The 21,221-nt window shown below is 39.5% G+C and overlaps 1 protein-coding gene across 6 annotated transcripts in view; it reads right to left on the bottom strand.

Annotated features, from left to right (window-relative positions):
• PDE8A (phosphodiesterase 8A) overlaps positions 1 to 21,221 on the bottom strand; it is a 152,553-nt gene that overhangs the window by 21,276 nt on the left and 110,056 nt on the right. For all 6 annotated transcript variants that reach the window (XM_041418858.1, XM_041418859.1, XM_041418853.1 and 3 more), the window contains exons 3-17: positions 19,917 to 20,107; positions 18,464 to 18,520; positions 16,981 to 17,038; positions 15,498 to 15,586; positions 15,196 to 15,274; positions 13,501 to 13,638; positions 9,130 to 9,218; positions 8,486 to 8,537; positions 8,343 to 8,385; positions 7,345 to 7,422; positions 6,325 to 6,395; positions 5,579 to 5,743; positions 3,117 to 3,165; positions 2,707 to 2,842; positions 813 to 1,011 (exon numbers count right to left, since the gene is read on the bottom strand). In XM_041418858.1, coding sequence (XP_041274792.1) covers positions 813 to 1,011; positions 2,707 to 2,842; positions 3,117 to 3,165; positions 5,579 to 5,743; positions 6,325 to 6,395; positions 7,345 to 7,422; positions 8,343 to 8,385; positions 8,486 to 8,537; positions 9,130 to 9,218; positions 13,501 to 13,638; positions 15,196 to 15,274; positions 15,498 to 15,586; positions 16,981 to 17,038; positions 18,464 to 18,520; positions 19,917 to 20,107 — 1,494 coding nt within the window. The remainder of the gene's footprint in view (positions 1 to 812; positions 1,012 to 2,706; positions 2,843 to 3,116; positions 3,166 to 5,578; positions 5,744 to 6,324; positions 6,396 to 7,344; positions 7,423 to 8,342; positions 8,386 to 8,485; positions 8,538 to 9,129; positions 9,219 to 13,500; positions 13,639 to 15,195; positions 15,275 to 15,497; positions 15,587 to 16,980; positions 17,039 to 18,463; positions 18,521 to 19,916; positions 20,108 to 21,221) is intronic.

Genomic DNA, 21,221 nt, shown 5'->3' with positions numbered 1-21,221 from the left:
ATTTGTAAATCAGCCTCTGGAGAGCACACTAATGAGCTGCAGCTCCAAGTTAACGGAATTACTACAGCTTAATGAGCTGTCAGAAGCTTGTTTACAGTCACAAATTTCTCAGCCAGGTGCCCGTCATTGGTGCTATCCTTAGGCAGACCAGTTCAGAACTTCTACCCAGGACTGCAACTCAGAAATATGTCCCACCACACTACTGCACACACACCAAGCACTGCTTTGTTCCCCTTCTCCAGTCTGGGCATGTGAGAGCAAAAGTCATTCTGATTTATTCTGGTTCTCATGATTTTAATACCACAGTGGGTATTATGGTAGTGACAAGTAATTTTTTTCAATACTCTCCTCCAATGCAGTCTCTATAAGCCTCAGGGCATCTTCTCCAGTGGGTGATACAGCCCACTTTATGGCCTATATTGTCCTGGGAGTCTTTTGCAAAATGACCATCACAGGACATAAGAGAGGGTAATTACCCAGATTAAATCTGTATTTGGCATGTACCATCACAAAAATAATTATGTCATTAGCTCACCTATCTGAGAAGGTTTAACTATATGAAGAAGTTTTACTCGAAAATAAGGTTTTCTTATTCTCCCATTAAGAATTGTTCCATTTTGTAATGTTAGTATCCATCCTTCTACATGTACTATAACAGAGATCCTAGAATTCATGCAAAGCCCAGTTCTTTGACCTCAGAGTTACCAAACTGGTTGGCACTAGGCAGACATTTGGCTTTTGAATCTGAGAGATCCTTCTTTGATTGCATCTGTATTTCCCACCTACACTGTTTCACATAGATGTGGACTTACCTTTACTCTCTCTTTAGACAAGAAGTAAGCAGTAGCATGTAGTACATCTGCTGAATGAGTAGAATTATGGTAGGAGTTGGAGGAATGGTAGTTAGCCTCAATAACTTGTAACCATGACCTCAGAGTGGATTCTGAACAGTTTAGGAATTCACAGATTCCAAAGCGAGCAAATATTTTGAGACCCAGATAAACCAAAGGCCTGTGGAGAAAAATAAACAGAAAGTTTCAAACTGAATGCAGCTGAAAGAATATTATATAGCATAAACAGTAGGAATCCACACAGCATTTTTAGCTAATGACAAATGTAATGATGTGTAAGGACTTGTTACAGAATTACTGTGTTATATACTGGAATTGTAACATACATAAAGTCAAATCCCCCTTAATCCCCCCCAGTGTTAGACAAAGGTGTCTCCAGGTTTCTCTGTCAGGGAACTGCAATGCACTAAAATTTAATTAATTATCCTGGCTTTATTACCATATATCTGCTTGGACTTAAGGCAACACCAGTAATATATTCATACTTGTGAGTCACTGAAAATCACTTTACTTCTCTTAACAAATGAACTGCCATTATTTAAACACAGTAGGAAGCAATCATAATTATACTGCCTTTAATAAGAGTACAGGCAACAAAGTAGCTCCTTTGTCCCTCTGTGGTCTCTCCAGATCAGTAAGAGCAGAGAAACCTGCCTGGTGATCTCATGCATGTTGGCTGGGATAATTAATTAAGTTACTGCAATGTACCCATTAAATGTTGTAAATCACACAGACTGACTGTATTTTTACATTTTTTCTTTTTAATTACTTATCTGTATGACTTCATTAGAAATCAAAATGCAGCAAAGAAAGAAAACCTAAAGCAAGTGGATATAAATACCTTCATTTAAAATAAAATAACTTCATAGAAGAATAAAACCCTAGGAGGTTTTGCACATTTTTGGCTCACAAAACCACAGTCTAACAATGAAGTACATATTTGTTAACTAAGTGCCTGACATCTTTCTTAGACTTTGGTTTTGAATAACTTTCAAAGCTCTTACAGATCTGGGATTTTGACAAAGGGTTTAAGATAGTCAATTCATTGCAGGATCTGGCCTCCAAATTAGTGTCCCACAAAGCTTTTACCTAAGACAAAGCATTTCCCTTTCCCAAAACGGAAACTTTTGATAAGCATCAGAAAATAAAACCAAGGACTTAAACAGAAAAAACAATTTACAGTCTTTGGGGGAGCCTTTGCAACTAATGAAGTACAGTCTATCAAAGCTGCTGATCTGCTTTTGAAAACTTCTGTGATGGAAATTGGTATGCCCTGCTTTTTATCAGTACATGTTTGCAGTTAAGCTTATACATAAAATGTGACCTGCCAAGATTTTAGAATAAAGACCTTCCTCTAATCCCAGAGAAAGGTAATGGGAATTCTGCTGAAAAGCTGTATTGGAACTGTTCAGGAATAAAACCTTCCCAATCAAATGGAAAGAAAATAAAACCTGGTCTGTATTAACTGATCATATCAAGACCAGCATGTTGAGTCTGTGTGTAGTTTGCCATAATAGGAATTTGAATCCCCACAAGAAAATAATTTGATTTGTAAAACTTTTCCATTCCCGAATAAAGGAAGGCTTTAAAATTATGCTGTATTGTCACTACACCACACCAAAGATATATAATCTTCACTTATATCCACTGGGAATTTGCAGGAAATAGTGCATGATGAAACAGAAGCTATTTAAGATGCTAGAAATGACAATGAGAAAATGTCAAACATCTGACATTGAAAATAAAATTAATTCAGTTGTAAAAGCACAGGTAGATAACTTAAGGCTCTGATTAGAGGATGACATTTAAGTCAATTTTCAGCAACTTCAGTTTATGAGCTCTTGCATTTACTGACCTTTTATGGGTGGCAGCCTCAAGTTCAAAGATATCAAAGTCCCACTGTTCCTCATTTTCCATTGCCTGTGTTATCCGTGGGGGGATGTCATTGAGGGAGATTGGAGAGCTCAGACTGCCAGCAACCTGATGAGTTTCTTTTGAGGAAAACAGCTATTACTATATGTATTCATTAACAGTATATTAAGTAAGATATTTAATAGTGAGATACAATTTTACTGAATGACCATGCTTTCTCTTCTGTAGTAACACCCACCTCAGTAATGCTGCAGAAAAATGCTTACAGATAAAAAACCCCCAAACGAAAAGAAATGCTCATTAAAAAGGACATCTAATCACATTTCCCCTGTTTCTTAAATTTCTGAACGTTTTAGTATCTCAAATTAAATTAGCTGCCAAATTAAAACTTACGTTTTGCTGACAATATGTATTCGTTCCCTGATAATCTTCGTAAACCATCCTGTTAAATGAAAGTTGCAAGTTAAATGGAGGCTATTGCACAATAGGTCTAGGAGATGATGACACCAAGTAGAATCACAACAGCTTCAGAGAAACCTGACTGCAGCCTGTCAGTCATCAGAGCTGCCTCTCCCTTATTTGTTCGTACCGTTCAGATTCACCTGGTTTACACATAGCTCGTAACAGATGAGGAACTGCGGGCTAGGGGATACAACATGGACTCAGGCAGGTAAAAAGTCAGGTTTCTCAGGTGCAGATGGAGGTCTAGAACTGCAGCCTCACATCTGTCTCTGCCAACATGCACACCAGCTGTGGGTCTGTGCCTCAAAGCACACATGGCGTGTCCACCACACACTTCCAGCAAAGGTGGGCAGTGGGAGGGAGTGGATGGAGACATTCCCCTGCTCTCCTGCCCTGGTACTGGCAGATCCAGTCACCTCAGCAGCACAAGCACCTCATGAGAATCTCAGGAACAAATTAGGCTGAGGCTTCCTTTCTAGCACACAGAATGTGTGTGCTAGAAACTACTTGTTTTTTCTTCAGTTCAGTGCCTCCTAGGCTTAATTTTGGCACGATGCCTAGATGTGAACACTGAGATGATGGATTAAAACTAACAGAATTATGTATTTAATATTTACTTTTCGTTTTATAATTCTAAATGCTGTGGCTCAAATCCTGCTTGCTCTTTTGAGGTTACAGCTGTTAGCTCATGTTTAGTCCATGATGTAGAAAAACAGTGTTTAAAAAAACTACTTCTGAATGCACCTTATTAAAGATGTTGTTCACACCAATTATAGTTGAAGTAAATGTGGATCCTGTATCTGAACATGGAATATCTGCTCTTAAAAGAGCTGTTATATCTAATTCTTATTTTCACATTTGTAAGTAAGTAAGTAAGTCTGGAGTTTTGTGATTTAAAAGGAAAGGAAGTACAACAGTGGCTGTTCAACAGAACTGCTATGACACAAATATTTAGGTCACCAGATGCTGCCTATCATTTAGAATCAAAGATTAGTTTTTAAGAGTTGCAATAGCAGGTGTAATTGTATCTGGTAAATCTATCTTTGAACTCCAAATGCCCTTCCTGCTTGAGAGTTCAAATCCAATAACATATTACTTGTTTCCTTCTCAGATGTAACTTCTGAACGCAAATGGAACAATATAATTCAGTTTTCAGCAGACCCTTTGATGGAAAAATGTTTCTCTCCAATAACTTTAAAACTCATACCATGCCATATGCTCTGAAATTAATTTTCTCAGCTTTTCTTATTGCTCCATAAAAAAGCCTTGGGTTTATTTTTAGTAAAGATTTTATATTTTGCAATATTGTTATCTTCATGTTTGTGGACCAAATACAATCAGAATACAAATGCATGTTAGAGTCAACAATCCACAAAAAAGGAGAAAACAGTTGAGTTTATGGAGTCTTATGTGTTCAACAGGAGAAAAGATTCACTTCAAGACTAATGATTATATATATATCAATATTCTTCCTATATTTTTGTAGTTAAGATAACAATAAATTTTGTCTACTCAGTTAGTAAATACAGCCCAGTATGAACCATTCACGTCTTCTCCCGGAATTCTTGGAGTCTCCCGCATGTTTCTCCTGATTAGATATTTGCTGTGGTATTTTCAAAGGTAAAAATACACATAAACTATTTGAAGAGTCTGATGGATACTGCAAAGGTGTAGTGATAGCTCCAACATGAAACTGTAATAGCCCAGAGACATCTCTGAAAAGCTCACATTTTGTGAGCCTTTCTGCGTCCAACACACTGTAAATTTTTGTCCTGATGTAGCCTTTCATATGCAACCTATAGACTGATGAGAGCACATATCCTTAGGGCACAGGTAACATTCATCTAAACTTATCTCTTTACCATCAGAAGGGTCAGACTCCAGGCTCTGAAGGTTTGGGTTCAGTTCTTGCTTCACTATGTGCCCTTCGTTCAACTTTGGGTACTATGCTACAGGTAGAAATATAATCCAAGAAACAGCGACAAAAATATGTATTTTGCATTCTTTTGAAAACATTCTTTTGATAAACTGAAAAGCCCCCCAAAACCATGTCATTCTAATCCTCATTAATAAATTTTAAAAAATATCTGGTTCTCTTTCTTTCTTCTTCTCCCATCTATACCTTACTAAAATGAATCACATTGAAAAAAATTTGGTTTTACTTTCCATTTTTAGCTAAACTAATGTTTTAAAGGGGCTGGTCAATTTTCTTCCCATTTTCAGAGCTACACTATTCAAGTAGGGGGAGAAAGTCCACAAAAAGATGTGTGTGGTTTCTCCTGAAAATCTGCCATTGTAGAGGCAGAGCACATGGCAGATGATAAAGATCAAGTAACTGGGAAAATCAGGCATCAAACATTAATCAAGAGCTGTTTGTGGCAGTAAGTACTTACTGTCATTAGCCCTCCAACAAGGTCACTTGTATGTGGATCCTCATCTTTTGTCCCCAGTTGTGGAGAGTACAATTCAGTGGTTCTTAAAATCTCCAAAGCCCGGTCTAAAGCTTCTGCAACTGGCATGGGACTGCTCTCTTGTGCAGCATTGATGATGTTTATTACCTAATGTAGCATCAGACATATTGTGAACTTAGAAGTGATTTTTAAAAAACAGAGACACTCGTTAACTACTATGGAAAACTCAGGAAAATAACAAAACAACTTTAATCCACATGGGGGAAAATAAAAATTAAAGGGACGTTACTGAAATTCTGACATTTGCTACTGACTCTGGGAATAAGATATTGGCCTTAAAGACAGCAATCTCATTAATGACTTCCCCTTCCAAGGCACAGGCTCAAAGTGTCTCTGAATGGATTTAACGTAACTTTCTCCCACTTGCCTCTCGCAATTTGTTAAAGAGCTGGTTTTTGACAAATCTTTGAATGGTTTCAGAAAGCAGCTGACAATGCATAAGTAAGAAGGATGAACTCCAGTCCCTCCTTCTTAGAAAGGATCATGTGATGGCTGACTCCATGGATGACACTCTAGCAAGCAGGTTTGGGAGACCTTGGTTCAGAGTATCTGCCTTTTTGAAGCTACAGCAGTGTGGGGTGGAAGAGGGAAGGAGCCCAGAGGCTGGCACTGTCCTGGAGCCTCATGCCCCAGTGCAGCAGCACAGCACAGCACAGCTGTGACATTACCTTGGTGATGGGAGCCTCAATAGTCATGGAATGGACCCTGGCCATGGAGGAGCGGCGTCGCTGGGAGCTGCCTGTGTGCAGAACAGAGCAGAATTTGTACCCTGATTGCAGAGACAAGGCTGGACAGGAGGATCAGCCAGGAACTCCTGAAGCCTTTTCTGCACTGCTTACCCTGCTGTGCCTTTCAGAGGCAATCGACTGCAGAATGCACAACTGCAAAGAGATGCTGGCTGAGCCACTGATGTCCCTGATTAGAGATAAGTGGCTGTAACAGCCTGGCAAAATCCTGGCTATGCTTTATTATTTTAAATATTCAGTTACAAACTCAGTTAAAAGACTAGACAGATATGCGTGTATAAACTGGCAGGCACAGGTAGGTAACCACTGAATTTAGATTATTACAGGATGTAACTACTCCTGCTGCCTGATGCAATATGACAAGTCATAATGAGTCAGCTTCCAAGCTGAGGTAAATCACTGAAGCTCTTTTGAAGTGGGTACCTATGCCAAATAAAAGCAGCAGAGGTTTTGGCCTATTACATTGGACATTTAAAAACAAATGTTTTATATTGGTTAGCAATTTTGGTTCTACAAAGAAAAGATCAAGATGAGATTTTTCTGGATATTGTGCTACCTATAAAATGCAGACATCTCTGTTACTCATTGTGCTGAGCAGTTCTTAAGGAGAAGAGTCAATGGGTTTTTTTCTGTACTGAAATATGACTGTATTCTCACTGCCACAGACATGCTTCACTAGTGTATGCTGCCTAGACTGTGATGAGGGATGATTTAACAAAAGCATGTAAGTGTCAGCAACAGTTTTGAGTATGTGACTCATCTATCAAGTTTAGGGTGATCTAACAGAGCAAAATATAACACAGTGAAAGAAAACAAAATTAAGAAAGAAATATCTTCATATCTCTATCAAGGGAAGAGGTAAGAAATGTAATAATGTGGGGTTTGGGTTTGCATGACAACTCCAGCACAGCTAGACCCAACACGATGAGTTGTTTCACATACCATCACTCCCACGAGATGTTGTGGATCTGACATCCAGGGATCCTTTCCTCATGTCTTTGTGTCTGCAAGTCTGAGTATCTGTGAAGAAAATGGTATTGCATAATGACACAAAGTTTTGCTTAAGATGTATGTTAAAGGAACTGAAGCTCAGAAAAGCCTGGCAGCAGCTGACATTGACCTCAATACTTCAGCAGATGAGAGCTGATCATAGTGCCTTTTAAAGCTCTTGCCCTATTGCACTGTCCTGAACACAGTCAAGTTCTCATGCAGAACATGTCTAAATGTCTGTGCAGAAGGAAACTGTGGAGAGAAAAACTCGTCTCTTGCCATTGTGACACAACTGCAGTTGTGAACACAACTTGTGCAGCACACCTGAGCTCACACAGGTAAGCACTGCCACCAGGCACTGGTGGGCCACAGCAGAGCACGTCAGCAAGGGGGGCAGTGTATCCCAGGTTCCTTAGGGACTCCAAGATTCAGCCTGTGCTAAAACTACAGTTAATAACAGCATGGATGCCAAGGATGTCCTAACTGAAGTGTTGGTATGTGGGATGAGGGTGAATTATAGTGTTGGTCATCCTCATTTCCACCCACAGGCAAGCTCCCCACAAAGCAGCTCAAAGCAATGCAGGTGCCATGTGCTATAGAGCAGCCACAACAACACAATGACATGACAGCACCCTTCTCATTTCTAATTCTGTCACAGGGATCCACCACCAACAACTGAATTGTGGCACTGAACCCAGCAACACCATGGCACCAACTTGGGGCCCTGTGATAGCGTTTTCAAAGGTGGGCTGCTTTCTGTCACCTCTGAAGTGAGGCAGGTAGAGAGGGGGCTTGTATTTACTTTCCTGCCTTTTGAGTTGATTCCCAGCTTATCCCTAGGTAAACAGGACTGTTTTGTGTACTGTGTTTTCAGTCAAATCACTAGCAGTGGCCTCTATTCCCTCCCCAGGTATGTTCTTCATTCTTGGGAAAGAAGAGACATGTAGTACCTGTCTGAGATTCAGCCTGAATACATTCACATGTCTTCTCCACCTACAATTCAGTATGAGAAATCCAGTTAGTCAGAACTCTGCCATTATTTTGTTATACTTAGGGCTCAAACTAAAGTGAGCATAGCACTATTTTCACTTACCTTATTGTTGTCATTGCACAGTCTACTAATTGACACATAGTGTCTAATCTTTCTGCAGGCAAAAAACAGTGTGTTAATTCCCATCCAAACCTCAGCTCTAATTCAGTGCTGACACTTGGGTGCTCCAAAGGCTGGATTTGGGGACCAAGTGAAAGTTGCATAAAAATCTAGACATGCTTGAATCTTGCCCATGATCAGAGCACACAGTGACCTCATCCCATAACAACCCTTGGCAAGAGCCAAGGGAGAAAAGGAGCATGAAAGGAGCACAGAAGAGTGGGCATGGAAGGAGCCAGTACAGGTGCTCAGTGAAACAGGATGTAGGTCCTGGTGACACCAGCACAAAGCACAGAAAGACCAGAGGGTGCATTTGCACTTCAGGGAGAATTAGAAGAGTCAGAGTCACAACTGAGCACATCTGCATCTCTGGCTCCTTTTGGGGGAGAATTAGAATTTCACTTTCCCTGCACACAACATATAAAGTTGATTTGCCCCAAGGAATTAAGCGCATAGGTCTGCACCCTTCCTTGCATAAACTTCCATTATACTCAGCAGCAGGATAATCCAATATCTGCTGGAGGCAACTGAACTCTAAACTGAGCCTTCATTCAGACACAAATCATGACTTCAGCTTTCACACTTACCCTCCCTGTCCAATGACAGGTAGTATCTTCACATTTTGTTGTATGCTATCTCCATTTTTCTTTTTCGCATAGTACATTCCTTGCCATTCCTGAAAAAATAATTCAAGTGGAAGGAAGATCAGATAAAACATGAAGAGAAGCTGTAGCTCCATACCTTTTTTCACTGAAAGCTGCCTCACAATACAAAGCCAGGCAGGACTGGTTAAACTGTGCTCAAACCCTCAAATTTGTTCCCTGTAAGTAACCTGTAAGTCACTGTGTTGCTGCCAATGCATGGACAACTTCCAGAGGAGCAGCCTGGGAGCACTCTGATGGCAACAGCTGGAACTCAGGAGCTGTGGGAATTAGCTGCATTCTCTTCCCCATCCTACCTCAATGGTGTTGCAGGTGATTTTGGGGAGAGCAGGAGCTCAGACCAGCCCCTGCCTGGAGCAGAGTCCCCCCGGGCTGCAGGTGTGGGTTCCCCAGGGACCCAGGACAGGAAGGGGACTGCAAAGCTGTTACAGCATCCTCACCACCTTCCCTGCTGGGTACACCATCTCCTGCATGGCTGGGATGTCTTATCACTGGTTAACATTAAATGTATCTGTGACTAAAAGTGCTTTGCTATCCCAGAACATTTACTTTCCATGCTGTCAGTTTACCATCAAATGCAGGAGAGATTTATTCTGTTTCTATTAAAGCAGAAGAGAGCCCAGTAGAATAGCTCCTGGATTCTGCCTCCCCTCTAAAAACACTCTGGTTTTAGGATTGCCCATGTGTTTCCATCCCTAAAATAGCTGTTGGTGGTCTTTTTTAACAGATGCATATTTTGAGCTGGGCACATACTAAATGCCAAGTAATTAATGAAAAATTAAATCCATCTTCCATGTTCACTCAACACAAACTGCTCAGGCCAATTGCTGTATTTCAGTAGAGCTCAACAAACTGTAGATCAGATCTTATGTATGTGAAAACACTCTCATGAGCCACACAATATGTATTTATTTATGTGAGACTGACAGATTTCACAGTCAAGCTGGCCAGAACACAGGTACAGTGAGAATAACTTTACATTTATGTGGATGGAGGCAGCAAATAAAGACTCCAGCCCACAGAGAACTGCATGGTGACAGGCTGTACAGAATAAAAATATGAAAGACTTTTCTGAGGATCTGTCAGAGAAGAGAACTGTGAATAACAAACTGTGTAGTGAGCATAATGTCTTCCGTGAGCTGCTTGAGGAATACAAATGAAGATAAAAGCAAGCACCACAAAATTCAATGCTCTCATAATTAAAAGTATGCACATCAATAGTTTCCTGACAACCAGGATGAGGTAGAGATGAGTAATTGATCTCTAACCCAGGTAATAAACCCAGGATGTGCACAAAGGGGTGAAGTCATAAACTACAGATTGGTTAATTCCCACATTGAAAGCGTATCCTTTTCAAGGCAGGTTATTCACTAATGTGTTCTTCTTAGTCAACAGATCGATTTTTTTAACTTGTGAATTTCTAAAACCTGTGAAACTGTTGCAGGAAATGTGTGAGGGAAAAGGTCAGCGCAATTCTGAGAAGCAGGAGGTCCAAGCCAAACTCCTGCTGGTAGGTGAAGTTCTCCCAGGGATGTCACTTAACCGTATTTTAAGAACACCATATGCTCCCTCCCAGAGCCTCTGTCAGCAATCCAGCAGAGAAGAGCTATTCCCAAGGCGAGCTGCCAGTCAAGCCCAGGGCTGTGTCTGCACTGGAGCCACACAAGGTCTGTGACCAGCCCCTGCTGCGGGCTGCTGGGATCAAAGCAGAGCAAAGAGCACACCCAGCAAACCCACAGTGCCACTCCTCACTGGGTGCATCAGGGCTGCAGACTCCATGGAGAAGGCCAAGGCACACATCTATCCACTGAGAGCTCTCACAGGCACAGTGAGGAACCCCCAGCTCAGCCTTCCTTTCAGACTGTGGCTCCTTGCACTAGACAGCAAAGCCCAGCAAACTGCTCGCAGAAAACAGAGCAAACCAAAATAAACACCATGAACACAATCTCACAGAACTGAAGGCTGAGCTAGGAAGGTGCTGCCATGGACCTTTATCACAGAGTGTGATTGCTCTCCCACCCCCTCTGGAACACCCCATTGCAAACAGTTCCCAAAGGGTGAGAGGAATTGCATGGCTTGTCTGCTTTATCAGTAGGTGTTCATCTCACTGCAGAAAAAGCAAAACTAAGAGCAAACTGCAGAGATCAGAGGCACCAAGAATTCTAGTCAGAATTGCACATTTCATCTTAATAGATGCAATTTGAATAATGAAACAGAAGAATGAAGAAAAGCACAACTCTTTTTTAACTCCTCAAGTATGGATGGATGAACATTTCAGTAACATTGGCTTCTGGCAAACTACAGACAGCTGTAGTAACAAAAAATGAACTTCTAGAGATATGCTTTTTGCTAAGAGAAACAACATCCTGACCCAAGAATCCCTATACACCTTGCAATTTCCAATTTTTGAGAATAACACCTATTAACTTCTGTTTTATTATATTGAACTTGCTCACAGTACTATGCTTGTCAGCACAAGAGGTGAAATGCTGCGAGAGTCCATCTTCCTAAATTCCATTTAAAGACAAGATACATTTCATGCAGCTTAGATTTTTCCAAATATCAGAAAAACTTGCTTTCTTATTATTTTTATTATTCTGTTAAGTACAGTACCATATTTGTTCAAAACAAAAGTCAGACCTGTTGACAGGAGATTATCACAGCAGCAGACAGTTTCCTTTTTTTTTAATATACTGTAACCTACACAAACCTACACTAACCTACTTTGCTGTAGCCAAAATATGGCCTATTGTAATGAGAAGCAGTCTCCTAAACTTAAGATATAAAGAAATCACAAGTCTGAAAACTACACAAAGACCATGTCAGGATGATCCAGGTAACTCAGGCACCTCTGAAAATGCTGTAATATCTTGACACAAATTATTTCAAAACTTCCAAGTATTTCAAAGGTTGTCCCTCACAGTTAACCTCTACTTGTAAATGATTCCTGTAATAATTTATTGGCAATTCCATTTTATATTAAAATATAAATTTAAGGTTGCATAGATTACGTATTATAAAATGTTCCAGAGGGAAACACAGAACACCTGCAAACAGAATAAATCCACCTAAAATAAGGTGTTCCAGACAGACAGGTTTAAGTAGGCAGCATTTCATTAGCCCTCACTGTTAAAGCCACACAGTCAGGAGTACAATTAGTACAAGGAAGGAGATGAATTACATTTAGATTCCCATCATTCACAGAGTAAAATATATTGCCATCATTAATGAAATTTTTATCAGCTCACTAAAATATTAAAAAATGTTATCACTTTGTATCTTAAGAATTGATGGTGTGGATTTAAAGCCTGACATATCTAATGTATTTGAATTATAACTTAATAAATACTCCCTCCTAACATCAGTTTTGTACTGCACACATTTACTGAAATAACTTCAGTCAGGCAACAGAAGTGTGAAGCACCACAATCCCGACTCCTGTCTGCTGCTGGGATCTCTTCCAACAGGCCAGCACACGTGGAAAGGAATCTCCTTGAAATGCACGTGGAATCTGCACCCAGCTTTTGCCACCGAGTGCCATGCCAGCACCCTGCCCTCCAGAGCTGACTCACCACAACCTTGCATTTGTGCTTTTGCATCCCTGCCTAGATCCAGAGTGCCCTGACTCCCTCTGGCATCTCCCTGCTCCCTGCCCATGCTGTGCTGCTTCCCATGGGCAGTGCCCGTGACCCTGGGCCATGGAGCATCATCAAACACAGCCCTTCCCAAATCTCTCGGTGCAGCCTCCATGATCTGCTCCCTACAAGGCACTGGGTCACGTTCAATGACATCAGAAACCTGAGCAATGAACCTTTCTAAAGGAAATCCACTAGACAGCTCCCATGCCATTAGGGAATTAAACACACTGGCAGCTGGCACTGCCTATCACTTTCAAGTGATATTGCAAATGTCTCCTTGGTATTTTTACATTCTGAACTTGCAAATCAGTTTCCACATTTCATGGTGAAATTCTTCAATATGGTACTTTTCTCATTTACATAGCACCAGATAACATGTGCATCCATCTGATTTTTCTTCGGTACTCCCACACCATTTGCTATGAACAGCATAAATTATAAAGAAACGCAGCAAGTCACTTATTTTTGTAAAACGAGTATCTACCAAGCAAGAAAAGAGAAAGAAGCCTTTAAAAATGAAAAATTGTTTACTTCCTGTTTTTGTTTTAAGTTGCAAATGCTACGTGTCTGTGAAGCTGCAAGTCACAATGTGTTTCACTGCTGGACTACAATAACTTTTACAGGTAGCAAATAAAAGTGATGCAATGCCATTACTCACCTTTCCTATCTTTATGCAGGAATTAATAGTATCTAGGAAATCAGCTTTTTTTTCATTTATAGGCACTTCTGTTAATTCCTTTTCTATTAGTTCACCTATTTGATAGCCCATCATTGTTTCAAAAGCAGGATTGACGTACTGTGAGATAAAAAAAAACAAACAAATACCCGTTCAACAGTATACTTCAAGCACAAAAGAATGCCTTGTTTTGCTTGCTTAACCCGAAGATCTCATTCCCAGCCTGAAAAAATGTCTGCATGTACTATTCCTGAGAGAGATGCTCACATTTTTCCTTTGTGAAGCAAAGCAGGAATTTCCATGCTAGAATAGTTGTGCAGAGTGTGTGCATGTCAGCAAAGAGAGGGAAATTATACAAACAGCTGAGAATCACATATCCACAGAAAACAAATTCCTGAAAAACAGGCTCTGTCAGTTCCCAAACCAATAAACCTCAAACCTACCTCAGTGTTCCTAAAAATCACAAACTGGATGTTGGAATACCATCCATAACTATTGGCAAATTCATCAACTTATTCTGTGTAAGGGCCAGCTATCCCTATCCCCTGTCCAGGCACAGCCCAGCCGAGCAGAGTGGAAGCAGTGGGATTTAATAAAGCAGGCTTTTCCCTGAAGTGAATGTTGCATTTCACTGCAGTTTTTGGCCCTTGCCCAATAAAGCTGAAGAGTGGTACAGCAGCCCACCCTTTCCTGGCCTCTCATTGCTGAGTCACAAGCACAGTCCTGGCAAAGCAGCATCTGAAAGCCTTTAAAACTTACAATGTTTTCATATGAGAGAAAGGAAAAGGTGCCACTCTACTTCTAATGGTTCTCCTCTAAAAGCTCCTTCCCAGAGGAACTCTTCCCTGTGCCTGCTGGAGCTCCAAGACTCCTGCAAGTGTCACTTCTCTCATACTCTGGGGCTGTCAGCAGAGGGACAAAGTTTGGTCTGAAAAAAGTGTATTTAAAACAACTTCAGGATGTGTTATGTTATTTTTGTAAAAGGGACGAAGAAGGCACATCCTTCAATGAAGTTGCCAGGCTCAAGAAAGTACAATTTGTATGCATGTTATCATTCCCAGAGGCTCAGACTCAAGCTCTTTACTGATAATAAAATCACTTGTCACTGCTTCATGGCTAGGGATGGAACTAACTCCTTTAAAAAGATGATGGTTTTCAGAACTACAAAACCAAGCACAATTTCTTTTCCCTGCTTTATAGAAATTTCTAAGAGAGGATTACATTCAAAAACAGTTGGCCTAAAAATTCTGGTACGTCAAACAGTATCAGATTTTAGAAAAAAAAAAAAAAAGTACAATTATTTAGATAGAACATCCATTAGATTTTAAAGAGCTTCAAATTAACACAAAATATTTTTGGAAAAGAATGCCCATAAGCCAGTGGCTGCATTCATTCTTGATACAGAGAAGGAATGAATAATAGAGATCAGGAATCAATACAAAAAATAGAAACAAGAGAATAAATCTTTATTCATTGAGAAACAACAATCTCCCTTAGAATTTATTTGATTTATGCCAGACACTTTAAATGGAGCAAATTCTACTCGACAGCTGAACTCACTTCAATCTTTTAGAGCCATTAAGTTAGATTAGATTCTTGTGCTGTAAGAAAGGGTAAGTGTAATCATAGAAAAAATAAAACACAGAGGAATTTTCTATACTTATGACTGGAACAAACCTGTATTACATGGTCTTCACTTGTGATCTCAATGGCTTCTTGACTTTTCTCTAATGCTGTAAATAATGAATTACATGCCCTGGAGAAAAAAGAAAAAGGCATCCAAAAATTTATCCACTTAATTCTTATATATGATAATAAAGTATTACAACTCCATACTGTATAATGTAGTCTAACAATTAATGTATTTTCTTCAGGTAACTGACATTCTATAATTAATTACTGCAGATTAAAATAAACATTCTATGAAGGATCTGGCAAAATTGAAAATTCTGTGTTGATAATGTTTTTGGTAAAATTACCTTAGCTTGAATTGTGCCTGCACCTGTCCAAACTCCAGCTGAATCAACTCATTGTAGCAGGCCATTCTACTAGAATTTTCTACATATCTCTGCAAATAAAAGGTTAGAAATATTTCATTAATACACATTCCTGTCTGTAAGGATTTGAAGCTCTGATTTCTTTTGCTTGCTAAAGAAACAGAAAAGGAGTAGATATGCCAAAAAATGAACATGCTGGGACACAAGCAATGAGAGATTATTTTTTGGTACTAGCAAAACATTTCAAGTTACTCCATTTTGGAAAGGTGACAGATCCTCATGGCAATGAGGTTTAATCAACCTGTTTATTCTCTGTGATTGTCAGTAGGATCAGTGTATTTTTTAAAAAATCTACTTTTAGCTTTCTTAAATAACAGTGAAAAAAATCTTATGTCTCAAGTAGTTAAAATTTGAAATTATTATGAGTTTCCAATTGCTAATATCTCAAATTGTCTATATAGATGAAAATAAAGTTTCCTGTGAAATATACCTTTATTGACCTTGAGGTTTTTATAGCAATGATCTCAGTATCTTTCACTTTTTAAAAAGCATTCCATATTTACCAGGTATGAGCTTGAATGTTAAATCTTTGTTCACGCTAAACTCCCACAGACATGGATGACTTGAATATTTTGGGCAGGACAACACATTATCACAGGTAAGCCACCACAATCTAAGCTGCTAAACAAAATTTTCCATGTTCTGCCATTAGCCCTATTTCCAAGGCTCTGATCCATAAATAATTCAGAATCTGTGCTGAATTACTTATGTGCCCTCTGGAATGACTCTTTTCATACAAATGCCATTATCTTTAGGCTGTAGCATTTCCTGGCTCAGGACCATACTAGAATTAAGCAGATGGGTGCAAATGGAATGTGATGGAACAGCAAAAATCTGGTGAGCACGCAACCAAATATTTGGAGTTGTGCTGTAAATCAGGCCCAACGTTGTTCTAGTGTCAGCTGGAGGCAATAAGGTACCCACTTAACTGATGCACTAATTAGCACCTTTTCTGCTCAGCTGGAACAGTTGCCAAGGAACAGATTCAATGCAATTCTTCTCAGGTGCCTCCAAACAATAGCTAATAGCACTTGACAGTGTGTGAAGCCTGTTTACAATGGGAATTGGCATTTGATAGAAGAAATTTCCCACAGCACATTCTGTTGTTCATTGCAAGCTGCTGACTCTGCCACTAATCAATTTGTCAATGTCAGCTTTTCAAGGAAAGGATCATGTATTTAATCTGAAATAAATGTATGAAGTAGAGAAGTCTCAGTCCCACTTCTTACATCCCCAAGAGTGTCATGTCAACGTTCAGAATTGGGACACAGAAGAATGAGCAGCACAAAAAACATCTACAGGTTGGATCTCTGACACAAATGGTGACTGACAGCCAAACTTCTGGAGAGCTTCTTGCATGACAATTTGGAAATGTCAGAGCAAGGCAGCTGAGTATAGCACATACCCTTGTGAAGCCAGCAGAGATCAGGGGCAATATTGATGACTCCTCACGATCAGTGTGCCTTTGAAACAAGGAGGATAAGTCAGAGATTTTGTAATTAGCTCAGACCAAATTTCACAATCCATTCATCTACTTGTACCCCAGATGTCACACTGAGGCTAATACTGCTAGATCCTTACAGGATATAGGAATAAAACATATTTTTTGTTTTATTTTAATTTTTAATAAGCTTTCATCTTTGGCATGGATAAGCCAAAATGTTATTTTCCTTCATGCATGTAATGAGCTGCTTACATCAAAAAAGCTCTAATGCTTCAAGGAAACCAATTAATGAGCTAGATAATTGGACGTTTTCTGTACTGGATCCTTGTTGTTTATGCTGGCATTAGTCAGAAATGCACCTGAAAGTCTGCACAGCCAAAGTTTTAAGAAATCACTCGTTATCTGAATGTACCAAATCTTAGATGAGCAACTCCAGGTGCCTGAATGAAGATGGATTTTCTAGTGTTGCCTACCCACTACCTTCTAGTAAGTCACATTTGGGACACATTCCCAAATGAAGTATCTGAATAATCTGGCTATGCTAACTGTGAAAAGACCCTTCAACACACATAAGTGCATGGCTGGAGTCAAGAAGAAAGGCCATTATGGGAAGTTTCTGTCAATAAGCAGATTGAAGCTGGTCTTGTTTAGCAGATGGCACAATACCTTTTATTTATGCAGGAAGTTTTGGATCTTGAAATGTTTAATTAGAGACAGTAGAGATGGTAGTGTATTTTTAATGGTAAATTTCAATGCCTCAGAATTGTTGGCAGAATTAATGTGTTCTGAGAAATGGCCATTCCCATATTATACTTGGAGAAAATTATCTTCCAGTTATTTCATTTCATTAAATACACAGAATTTCTTTATTTTGTACTTTTATACATTTTGTACATTATTTTATAAGTAATGTTTTCAAAGGAGGGGGAAGGAAATAGCTTATATAGTACTTTACTGAGATGTGATAATCTCTTTTGCTTTTAGAACTGCTGTGGTCAGATGATACTTTGTACTGATCAAATTGTTCTATACCACTTTTCATACTCAGCAGATCTCTGATTTTCACTGAGATTAATAATATTGAAAGGCAGATTAAGAAAGGGTCAAAACACAGATCTGCAAGACAGTTTTGTACAGGATGTTTCAGAAGTTGTTTGAAACATACTCTGAAAGCCTGCAGTGATGGTGGGGGAGTGCAAGGAGGAACCCAAAACAAAACTCAAAGTGAGAGTCTTGAGTAAAAAAACCCAGAAATTAAAAAACCAATTTCTGTCCCAATCCTATAATCCTGAAGTATAGTAAAAACTCTGGTACAGCACATTATTATTAGCACAGTAGGAACTTCTAATTCAGGTTTTTTATGTTAATGGTTTTCAGGTTTACTTTTACAATGGTAAGATTCATAGTTTTTATCACAGGTGAAAGGAAAGATATGAGTATTTACCTTTGTACTACACAAATAATGACTGTATTTTCTGAGGCTTTCGTTGTTCTGATAGACCTTTAAATAGAAAGCAAACCATTTAAATTCTTTTTAAGTTCACATTTCAGAAAACGTGACTTAACAGAAATTTCAGATAGACTTTTGTTAAAATCTTTTAAATCATTTAACAATAAAACAAAAGTCAAATCCCGAGCCTGTTGCTAGGAAAGGAGAATAAATGATATCTGAGACTCCATGAACATAGATTAATCTACAGCTCAAGTACTCTCAGTGGGGGAATAGCAAAAAATATTCTCTCTGAAACAGCATATAATGGACTTGTTTTAAGGGCTCGGCCTCACTCATTTAAGGTGCATTTTACTGAATTTTGGGACAGAGTAGTAAAGATGGAACACGAGGAACAGCACTGCTTCCTAGTCTTGGCCTGACAACGATCTTATCTACTCGCCTCAGTTCAGCAAGAAGAGCTTTTCCCCAGCACAGTCCCCCAGGGCACACACAGTCTGACCCTGGCACCCCATCCCACAGCCTTGGGCAGTCTGGACACGTTCCCAGGGCGACTTCACTGCCAAGGCTCTGGAGCAAGGCACTGCTGCCTGCCCGGGCTCTGTGGAGACACTCAAAGGCAAATCCTTTGCTCCTTTTTTCACACTTCACAGTGGCTTCTAAAATTTTGGAATCTGTTTGCAATCTTGCTCTTCATAATGTATTTCCAAATGTTGTAGATATGAAAACATGCACACCAAACACTGCCTGTTATCACTGGGAGTTATTCAAGAGGAAGTGACATTCCAAAAAAATTAGAACATTCATGAAGTGAATGAATTAATAAAGGTGCTTGGTGGCACATGCTATCTTTGCAGTTGATTTAGTGTGAAAACAAAAACCAGGTATTTGAAAAAAAAACCCCAAACAACAAAAGAAAACAAAAACTAATACCCAACATTTCACTATCCAGTTCCAAATGTTGTAGATATGAAAACATGCACACCAAACACTGCCTGTTATCACTGGGAGTTATTCAAGAGGAAGTGACATTCCAAAAAAATTAGAACATTCATGAAGTGAATGAATTAATAAAGGTGCTTGGTGGCACATGCTATCTTTGCAGTTGATTTAGTGTGAAAACAAAAACCAGGTATTTGGAAAAAAAAAACCCAAACAACAAAAGAAAACAAAAAATAATACCCAACATTTCACTATCCAACAAATTTGTACACTGTGGCTCCAAGCCAGATGGAGCTTCAGAGACCTAGGACACAACCAAAAATGCTGCTGCTATCAGATGTAAAGCACTGAAGTAAAGTATTTGATGCTGCCAGTGCACACCTGTCTAAAACTAAAAAAAATCAATGCTCTATAGAGTTTATAAAAACATTATATAAAAGCAAAAAAACTTTGATGCTGTGTAAACTGCATTGTTAAGCATTAATTACACTGAAACGGTGCTTACCTGCATAATGCTTCTGCATCAAAGTATCTGGAATGTCTATGGTCAATGATGATAATGTCATGGTGCTTATCTAGAAAGCATTCTAGTGCAGACTGAGGTGTCCTGGCAAGATTGCACCGAAATCCAGCCTTGTCACACGCCCAGCGGAACCCGTTACTCTGCTCGTCTTCCTCAGCAAACACTAAAAGTACCTGGGGTGGAGACAGGCAGTGGGCATCACAAACAAGTCTTACACTTACAGTAGATTCTGTGACTTTGTCCTGTTCTTAACATGGTTTTTAAAGCCACTTTTGAGGCTTAATCCCTTGTTTTTAAGAGAATTGCTTTCTACGGCCCACTGTTTTTTTACAGTTTCTGTATACAGAGGTGTTTCAAGAGGGTGAAACAGTCTGCCAGAGCCATGGCATATCCACATGGGAAGAACAAGTTTTGGAAGTATCTCTCTTGTCATTATTTACAGAGAGAGCTCAGGCAATCAGCTGAGACAAGATGCCTGTATTTTAGAGAGTGTACATGAACCAACAGTGAGTCCACTTCTCTGAAACTGTCTCACATTCAGCCTTTTTCTTGGGGTTTATTTTTCTTGCCAGGATCATACTCCAGGAGAGAGGAAAAAAATAAAACCACAACAACAACAACAACAAAACTCTATAGTTCATCTTGTGTGAATCAGTATTTAATGCTGCTTCAGTGGCATGACAAAAAGTCTGCTGTCCTTTCCATCTCATCCTAATTCTCCGAAGTATTGGATGCTGCCCACTCCTTGGGATTTCTGGAAATTCTGGACTGGCTGGTCAAAAGGAACTCATGCCAGACTGAACTCATAAGCAGTACCACTGTATATGGAGTATGTCCCTGTGTGACTCCTACACAAAGCCTGCCATGGGATTTATATGACAGAAGGAGATTATCATAGCTGCAATCCAGAACTGGAGGTCAGACCTGTGAGCCACTATTTGCTCTGTCCTAACTTGCCATGTAATTGCCAGTAACTAATCTCTCTAAGCCTTTTTAAATCAACACAATGCCTATAGACTAAAAGTATGATAAGGCCCAATTCCTTTAAGATTTATTTCCAGATCTAGGATTTAATACAGCAAAGAAGATGAACAAAGTCTGCTGAGGAAGACTCACTGATGTAGTCGTGCTTTGTATCAGGATAATGTTTGCTGAAGAGAACTTCTCTTGCCTGAAAGAATACAGCATGGCAGACTATCGATCTGTGTTGATTTTGGGCATGGCTCAGCACATGCAGCCTTTTGGGAGAGATGGGTAACTAAGCCAGTATTTGGTCTATTGTCCCAA

This window comes from Onychostruthus taczanowskii, unplaced genomic scaffold (assembly GCF_017590055.1).
Source record: "Onychostruthus taczanowskii isolate IOZ18803 unplaced genomic scaffold, ASM1759005v1 scaffold6, whole genome shotgun sequence".
Taxonomy (NCBI): Eukaryota; Metazoa; Chordata; class Aves; order Passeriformes; family Passeridae; genus Onychostruthus; species Onychostruthus taczanowskii.
The sequence above is the reverse complement of the archived record's forward strand: the minus strand, read 5'-3'. Positions and strand labels throughout refer to the sequence as shown.